This window comes from Ipomoea triloba, chromosome 4 (genome assembly GCF_003576645.1).
Source record: "Ipomoea triloba cultivar NCNSP0323 chromosome 4, ASM357664v1".
Taxonomy (NCBI): domain Eukaryota; kingdom Viridiplantae; phylum Streptophyta; class Magnoliopsida; order Solanales; family Convolvulaceae; genus Ipomoea; species Ipomoea triloba.
In genome coordinates, this window is record NC_044919.1 from 29,978,230 (window position 1) to 29,987,989 (window position 9,760).

At 40.3% G+C, this 9,760-nt stretch overlaps 2 protein-coding genes across 2 annotated transcripts; both read right to left on the reverse strand.

Annotated features, from left to right (window-relative positions):
* Nucleotides 1-4,281: 4,281 nt before the first annotated feature.
* LOC116016138 lies at nucleotides 4,282-5,760 on the reverse strand. Its single transcript, XM_031256301.1, has one exon. The coding sequence runs from the start codon at nucleotides 5,758-5,760 to the stop codon at nucleotides 4,282-4,284; it is 1,479 nt and encodes a 492-aa protein (XP_031112161.1).
* A 1,563-nt stretch (nucleotides 5,761-7,323) lies between these two features.
* On the reverse strand, nucleotides 7,324-8,055 carry LOC116016139. Its single transcript, XM_031256303.1, has 2 exons — nucleotides 7,592-8,055; nucleotides 7,324-7,510 (listed from the first exon to the last, which is right to left on the reverse strand). Exons 1-2 carry the CDS (start codon nucleotides 8,053-8,055, stop codon nucleotides 7,324-7,326), a joined length of 651 nt encoding a protein of 216 aa, XP_031112163.1.
* Between the last annotated feature and the right edge of the window lie 1,705 nt (nucleotides 8,056-9,760).

Consider the following 9,760-nt stretch of genomic DNA (forward strand, 5'->3'; position numbering starts at 1 on the left):
AAACGTTGCGCTTTGACTGGAACGGTATATATATGATATAAAGGAAAAGTATAAACCATTAAAAACGAATCACAGAAATATTGAAGAAAAGCACCGCGTTAACTTAATTGGATTATTGGACTTGGTAATGTATTTAAGTTTTTCCGATCCTGTGAATGTTGCAAATTGGCGGGAAGGATTGACTAGGGGCATTTACGGTATTGGCAATATAAGACTCTTTTTTTTTTTTTTTTTTTTGAAATGTATATATGCCGGCCACGAACTGAGCTTCAACGTCGTTGTCGATCGAATGTTTGTTTAAACTTTAGACGACAGGAATGTGTGACGAATGACGATGACTGATCTCTGCGGCCTTGAGCAGTAATTGACTCATCATCCCATTTATACGCTATATATGCTACTTGAATTGATTAAGTTCAATTCAATGATTTAATTACTCAAATTCAAACAAACACGCAAGGAATTGAACAAGTAATTAAATTATTGTAAAATTCAAATTGACCCATTAAGCTTAACAAATAGTATAATGACCTTCGTTAATTGACAAAATGTTTAATAAAGCTCCCTAAATCTGTAAAATAGTGCAATTAAGGTTTATTATAACCTAGTTAGTAGTTTATTGCTGGTGCGACACTAATAAGTAGGCTAACACGTAGCATTTTATATTTATGTGGATCCTATATGTATAATTATTATTTTTATTTTTATTGTTTTATTTTTAGAGTAACCATTAACCGTCATCTGAACCTGGATGGTGTCGTTGAGAGGAAGAGACTCATTCATCCTTAACCAAAGGTCAAGTGTTTGATCATTGACTTTGCGAATGGAGCAGACTTAAATCTCCAGACTAGTTGTCCCGCTGTCCCACAATAGAGGTCCCTACACCGCAGGGCCGGTCCAAACATTTTAGAGGCCCTAGGCGAAATTAAAAAAATAGACCCGTTATATGAAAAACTAAAATTTAAATGTAATAATACTAAAAAATAATAAATTCAAATAGCATTAAATACTGTTAGAAAATTTTCAACATATTTGATATACAAAAGTAATCATGAAAAAAACAATTCTACGTGCTATGCAAAATCATCGACAATTACATCAAGATTAGCATTCTCTAGCATATCTTTCTCAATACACAAAATCGTCATTAACATGGCCTTGGTCATTTAAATTTTCTTTAGATTGTTTCAAATTTTTATTAAATGATTCTGATTGTTTGAAAAATTTATTTATAGCTCCTCTTTGTGATTCTATTATTAGCTGCTTTACTTGTGTTTTTTTTCTTTTTTCACCATCACATAAATTCTTTTTAGGTAACTTTATATAAAACAATTTTAAAAATTGTGTATAAGAGAAGGACAAAAACACCTATATATTTTTAAAAAGTTCCCCTTAGTCAGTATCACAAACAGGTCCACAACTACGATTTTTTGTTCATTTCTTCTTTCACTATCTATCCCTGTAAATATAATGGATTAAACATAACTCAGTAACTCAGGTTAATTATAATTCAAAAAGTTTGTATATATATATATATATACTTTAGAATTACATAAATCACAAAATTCATTATCCAAATAAATATAGATTTATAGCACTAAATCCCTAATGCCCTATAGGTGTGCTGTGTTGAATAGGAAATAAAGACAGAACAAATTACAAATAGAAGAAAACGTACAAGTTATAACGGACAATGGGGCACAAACTGGCAAACAAATGAATAATCGTCGATTAATCGAATTGGAAAAAAAAAATTTATTGAAGCAGACGAATGAGTTAGCCGGTTAGGATGTCGATTCTAATAAATAAAAGATAATTAGGTGTCCTCGACTCCCAGTGTCGATTCTATTTCTAAATTATTTAATTAAGTGTCGATTCTCAGCTTCCTGAAGTCCCATCTATTCTTAATTTTTGTTTTCTAATATAATTATACCACTAATTTTTTATTTGTAATATAATTATAACACTAATTATAACACTATAATAGATATATGTATACATATACATATGGATGGGCCCCTTGTATCATGGGGCCCTGGGCGGTCGCCTATCCCGCCCGTGCTCAGGACTGGCCCTGCTACACCGTCATCTGCCTATTTTCGTTTGAGTTTTGTTTTTTTTAAGAGTTTAAATTGTACTAAGACATAGGGAGCGAATTGAATTTGACTCTTTTTTATAAATTATTTTAATGTCATAGTCCTTGCTAGCTCATTAACTTAATTATATTAGTTTATTCTTATCTAATTTTACAGAAATTTTCTTTATTAGACTCAGATGAATAGTGCATAAAAATTAAGCATATTAATTAAAAACTCAAAATTTTGTGATCATGCATGTGAGAATGTGGTTTGGATCTTTTGAGACACCTCATCGTGAAATCAGATCATTACTCTTTGTTGATGGGTGTTAGTACACCGATTAAATAATTTATTTCTATGAAAAAAATTGAGATAAAAAAATAATAAATTAATAAAGAATGAATGAATGGAAGATAATTATACAATATAATCTAGCTAGCTAGTAATCAGTATGTTAGTAAATAATCATCAATAGAAAGATTATTGTTCTATTGATGATCAGACATTTTTGCAGCTGCCTAGTTCTGTTCCTTCACTGTCCCGATCGAGTTCTGCCCGGGGTTGCTCGACGGCGGAGAAACCGGCCGCCATTTCAGGGAACGAAGCAACCCAGCAGCAAAGTTCTTAGCTCCGGCGAGGGCGGAGTTGGTGCCGGGGTTCGGCGTCGGAGGTGTCACCGGCTTCCACAGAGACGGTAACAAAACATGTTTCCTTAAACTTCCCGGCGTCGACGTCGTAGCTGCAAAGTTCTTCCCGCCGAGAGTAGCGGAGTTAACGGCGCCGTTAGTGCCCGGATTTCCGCCAGGAGGGGAAACTGGCTTCCACTTCAGAGATGGCAACAAAAGATGGGTTTTCTTCATCCACGCCGGTTCAGCGTCGTCACGGGGAACCGATCTACAGGCTTCGTGAGGTTTAATGGCGAGTAGAAGAAGTACAGAAACAAAAGCTAAAACAGTACTAGGTTGAGGTGTCATTGTCTCTTCGATCTTGTCTGCTGGTTTTAAGGAATTATATATGACAAAGCTAAGAATGTTTAGGATGATTGATTAGAGGGTTGAGATGAAGGTGGTGATGATAAAATGAGAAGAGGAGGTGGCATATATATACGCAGCTTCAAACCACGAACTGAAGCATATAGGCTGACCTTCTGCAGTTTGACTGGATGGGAGGGTTTAATAAAAAGTTGAACAAGTCAGCAACTCGTTAAGGAAGAAAAGTTTACGGTATGAAACAAACAAAAGAAGTGTTAAGTTGAATAATCTGACTGCTTGGCCCAAACAATTTGATCAAAATATATATAGTATTGTGTAGTGAGAACTAAAAGAAGAGAAAAGTCCACGTATAATTCACATATATAATTTATAAATTAATTAAGCTTAACTGTAACTAGCATAATTGATTATTTTTTTTAGTACTACCAACTCTGTTATAATTGAATAAATGCTTGAAAAAATACAAGCATAGCTTTAAGCTGGTAGTAATTAATTATATTCAAATCTTTAAAATTGTGTGAAAAAACATAAATTTTGTATTTGGTGACAATTGTACCTTATTATAGATTTATAGCATATGTTTTCATACATTATGTTTTTTTTTTTTTTTAGGTTTGGATATAATTGCTAAAAAGTGTTAATATTTGGGGTTTTTTTTTTCCGTATCAATAAGCCTTGATAAAATTATACACTACACAGAAAAATTAAATTTATCAACAAAAAATTTGTAAATAAATTACTGGAATTTGTACCTATTTAGGGTGTGTTTGGTTCATGCGTTTACACACTAGAAATGTGAATCAAAATCATATAATTAATGTTTGGTTGACAACTTTTTAAAACATAACTATGGAATTTGATTACCTCTCCAGTTAAAAAACTCATTCCCCAATTAAAAAGAGGTATCATTCCATCTCATTGGTAATATAATTTTTAAGTTTGGATTAATATACTTTTTAGATTTTTGTTTTAATTTTTTTTTTTTGTTCATATTGATGCTTTAGATGTCATTATATTAGGATCAATCAATTGTCTTGATTGTTTGTTTTTTGTATTTTAAAAATATTTATTCCCATTATAGGATCATACACAAAAAACATCAATTTGGTAATCATTCCAATTCCGCCCTATACTACCAAACATGTAAAATACTTTCACCAAAACCATTACCAATTTACCATTATTTTTTTTGAAAACCAAATAGTGGTAGATTAAAATAATGCCGAAATGGAGTCTGGCGGGATAGAATCCCAATACAAAGATTCAACCTGTAAAAAGGCCGAAGCAGCAAGCGTGTGTGCACCTAAATTGGAAGACCTAGGTACATAACTAACTGAGCAATGAGTAAAAGACGACATTAAAGCCCTAGTGGCATTAATTGAAAAAGCAACATAAGAATAAAGGTCAACGTTGTTCGAACATAACAGCTGTTTGAGATTATAGCAGTCAGTGTAGACATCCACGGAAGCTAGACCACGATCTTTGAGCCAAGATAAAACCTCCTTGCATGCAAGTGACTCGGCCATGAGTGGTGAGAAACAAGCTGGGAGATGACCATTGAAGGCTGCTAGAAAACCCCCATCTGACGAGACAAGGATTGCTCCTACCGTGGCTTTCCTTGCGGCTGAGTTGAAGCTGGCATCGAAGTAGCATTTGGGCGGTAGTCCGTTTGCATGTGGCAGCGTATGTGCAGCAGCAGCAGGCAAAGGAGCGGCGTTGAGGAGCACTGGAGTCGATGGAGAATGAGGAGCCGCCAGATGCGTTTGTCGCCATGCCGTCACCGCCGCTAGAGCGGACCGCCATACAGCCTTCGGCCACGGCAAACACCCCTCCCACACGGCCGAATTGCGAGCCCTCCAAACATAATATAAAACTACCACTGCCACCAAGATTTGTTCATCCGTTAGCACACACAAAGCATTAGAAAACCACATTGGGAAATCATTCCCATTCACACTATTAACATGCAAAGAGGATTCATGCCATACTAGTCTTGAAAAATCACATAGAATCAATGAATGCATAATACTTTCATGCTCAAGACCACACATTAGACATGCCGGGTCTACCTCAACTCTCTTTAAAATCAGATTGGTGGTGGTAGGGAGAACATTTGAGAGGGCCTTCCAAAGAAAAGTTTTCCACTTTGCAGGGGATTTGATTTTCCAGAGATGTGACCATTTATCAAAGTCTCCTGGCGAGCTCTCAAAGTTTCCAATAATAATTCTATAGCCCTGTTTGACCGTATAGGTACCTCCTGGGTCCCCAACCCAAAACCATGAGTCCTCATAGTCTGGGCTAACCGGAATTTTCAAAATGCGTTCGACATCAGTGGGGCTAAAAATATCACAGAGGATGGAGTGATCCCAAGTTCCAGTATCAGGGTCAAACAGACCTGAAACCAGAGAGCCATCCAATTCGTGGGGCATGTTAGTCTGAATCATAGGATTAGGACCATCAGGTAACCAGGGATGACCCCATATTAAAGTAGATCTTCCATCTCCAATTCTCCTTCTAACTCCACTGCAAATTAACTCATGGGCTCCCATAATACTTCTCCAGCAATAACTTGGGCAACTACCCAACTTGGCATCAATAAACGAGGACTTAGGAAAGTATCTAGCTTTATAAATTCTTGTCACCAGAGAGTCTGGTCTTGTAAGGAAGCGCCAGGCCTGCTTACCCAGCATAGCTAGATTAAAAGCCCTTAGATCCTTAAAACCCAATCCTCCGTAATTCTTTGGAATGCATAGACGGTCCCAGGCCTTCCAATGGATACCCCGATCACTGCCCGAACTCCATCAGTACCGCCTCATGGCCCGCTCAATAGATTGACAGACCCCATCTGGGAGCAGGAAGACACTCATGGAGAAAGTAGGCATTGATTGGGCCACACTTTTGAGTAGAATCTCTTTACCAGCTTGTGAGATTAATCTTTTGTTCCACGAACCAAGCCTCTGTTTGATTTTATCCTCAATGTAGGAGAAAACAGCCCTCCTATTTCTCCCTATAAAAGATGGCAAACCCAAGTATTTGCCAAAGTTGGGCGCCTGAGAAACCCCCAACACTGATGCCACATCTTCCTTGCAAACCTCAGAGGTATTCCTGCTAAAGCATACACTGGATTTATGGTAGTTCACCGCTTGACCAGACATATTCTCATAGATATTAAGAGAATTTCTAATGACTTCCGCCTCATGGATGGTAGCTTTAAAAAACAGAAGACTATCATCTGCAAAAAACATATGTGAGACCGGCGGTGCACCTCTGGCCACCCTGCACCCATGAAAATCTCCTCGGGATTGGGCCTGCTGCAGTAACAAAGAAAGTCCATCTGCACAAATAATAAACAAATATGGCGAGAGGGGGTCACCCTGTCGAATCCCACGAGTGGGAATGACTTGACCAATGTTTTCCCCATTCACCAGAAAATTGTAGGAAACAGTGGTGACACATAACATAACCAACTGAACCCACCTTTCAGAAAAACCCAATGCTACCAACATTTTACGGAGAAACGTCCACTCCATACGATCATAAGCTTTCGCCATGTCAAGCTTGAGAGCAGCCCACCCAACCATACCAGTCTGCTTCCTGTTGAGATAGTGACCCAACTCCGCAGCAATCAGAATATTATCAGTAATCAAACGATTAGGGATAAAGGCGCTTTGGGACTCCGAAATCACATCTCCTAAAAGAGGTTTCATTCTGTTTGCCACCATCTTGGCCATAATTTTATATACCACATTGCACAAAGCAATTGGTCGAAGATCAGACACCATCTCTGGAGAATTCTTTTTAGGAATCAACACCACATTAGTATCATTGAGTCCCTCAGGGAAAGAACACTCATTAAGACACTTGAGAACAAAAGTGGTTACATCATCCCCTACCACATCCCAGAAGTGTTGATAAAAACCTGGGTTCATACCATCCGGGCCTAGAGCTTTGTCAGGAAACATTGAAAATAGGGCTAATTTCACCTCCTCTCCCTCAAAGGGTCTAAGGAGTTCAACATTTTGACTATGTGTAACACGTGGCATAATAGAGGCAGTGAAAGAATCCACAGAAAAAGAGGAAAAATTTGATGCAAAGATGTCATGGAAATAATTAAGCACAACAGAGTTCAAATCGATCTCCTCCACCCACATGCCAGATTCATTCTTCAATCTAGATAATGTATTCTTCTTTTTACGAGCAGAAGCATACCTGTGGAAAAACTTGGTGTTGGCATCAGCGCCCCTCAACCAGTGCTACTTAGCCCTCTGTCTCCAGAAAGAATCCTCCTGGGCCTCCAGCTGACATAACTCAGTTTCAATGCGCTGGAATTCCGCAAGAGAGTCGGGGTGTACTGAGCCTCTCAGATGTGATTGAGATTTCCGCAAGTCCCTTATCTTACTACCAAAGTTGTGAAAATGGTCACCACCCCAGCGAAGCAACCTATCACCACAGTGCTGTAAACAATCCAAAAAACCACCATCCCTCCCCTCCTGCTATGCCTTCTCGACCTGACTCCTGCACCCCTCATCAAAGAGCCATGCCATCTCAAACTTGAAAGATCTACGTGCATTACCATGCCTTCGATTTTCCGCCTTAACCCCCAAGAAGAGGGCCGAGTGATCAGAAGACCTGGTGAGGATATTAGTCACAGAAGCAGCCGGTATAGAATTGCACCAGTCCGCCCTTGCGAGCACCTTATCCAACCTCTCCTCCATCCAATCCGTTGTCCCCTTTCCTCTGTCCCAAGTGAACGGGTAGCCCTGCATAGGCAACTGGAGCAAACCACAGTCATCCACAGCCTCCCCAAAACCGCGTAGGAGCCTGTCTGGATGTGGATTGCCACCTCGCTTCTCATTCTGAAAGATGAGATCATTAAAATCTCCCAATACCACCCAAGGTAGGGTAGACCTGTTAGCCAGAGAACGCAAGAGGTCCCATGATTCGTCCCTCCGTCCCCGCTCTGGAAAATCGTAAAAACCAGTCATTCTCCAAACACCCACTCCAGGGAGACACACTTCCACATCCACATGATTTCTTGAAAAACTCAGCAATCTGGATGTATTGTTTCTTCTCTACAACAAAGCCAATCCTCCACCAAGACCAATACTATCAACATAAAATAAACCTTCGAAACCAAGCTTGACACGGAGCCGTTCAGCGTGAATCCGTGCTACCTTAGTTTCCATAAGAAATACAAAATCGGGCTTCTTACGTGACACAAGGTCCACCACCTCACAAACTGTTCGTGGATTGCCCCCAAGCCACGACAGTTCCAGCTTAGCGTACTCATGATGACGGGCGGGTCTGGGAACCAGAACCCGCCACATGCAAGTTTTTTGAGATATCAGCCATTGTAACATCACCGCTATTTCCATTGCCATGCTTTCGCACCCCACCGGAACTCCCTTCCCGTCGGCGTTTAGTAACAGCAACCACAACATTCATTGCTTCCTCCCTCTCGACCGACACCGGCATCATCATAGTCGAGCTACGGACACTGGAAGGCTCAACAGCCCCGTTACCCGATCGAGGAGGGCCCCCCACCGGCACAAGCCAGCTGTCACCCACGGCCCTAGGCCCTCGGCTGCCACCAGCCCGTAGCGCTGCACTGAATGGGTATTGATCGACCGGCAAAGCTGTTTCACGTGCCTTCAAGCAGAATTTGTGCGAGTGCCCCAACATACCACAGAAGAAACAAAAACTATGAAGCCGCTCATATTTGAAAGACACCCAACTCCAAGTTCGGTCTCGCTTTAGAAGTTTCATTCGCCGTTTGATCGGTTTGTTCACCGGTAGAGACACTCGAATGCGATAAAAATTGAGCCACGGAGCTCCGGCAAACCAATCATCCCCCTTTACAAAGACCCCGAGAAAATTCCCTATCTGCTCCAAAACTGCGTCAGTAGTGTAACCCATCGGTAAGTCATGGATTTGCACCCACATGTCGACCGAGTCAAGAACCACATCCACTGGGAGAACGCCGTCCATGACCTGCTTACAAAGTAGGGTGCAATTCTCGAATGACCAAGGCCCCTCCTCTAACACGTACTGCATGTCCGTGATATGGAAGAAGACGAACAAGAAAAGATTTGGTTGTATTTCGGTGATCTGCACTCCCCGAACAGGCTTCCATACTGACGCCATAACTTGTCTCATGTATTCAAGCTTCACCAACCTCTCCGTCAAGAACCGGCCAACCACCGGCCATGTCCCCTGCTCCCCATCGGCGGTGAGCCCGACGTCCGCACCAACTGGCTCAAAGGCGATATCCTCATCTTCAAGAACCATGTCCGCCCATCGCTCGGTGATTCCAGCCACCCCCTCTCCTGTCGCCGACGTTGCCATGGTAACAAACACACGAACCGAACGAAAAGAACCGGAACAGCACCGGAAAGAGATTAAGAAAGAACGGCAAAAAACCTAGAAACCCTAGGAAGAAAACAAAACCCTAGTCGCAGCCAGGGAGAGAATTTTTATACCAATTTACCATTATTTAATTTCATTCCCATTCCGATTCCTATTGCGAACCATACACACCCTTAATTTATTACAAACAAACTTTTGTTTATAAACACTGAAATTTATGTAAGGGATATTTATCCAGCGCTAAATATATTATAGTGAATGATAATTATTATTTAAATGATGATCATGCATGATTTGATTCCTAGAACATGATTTTATTTGATT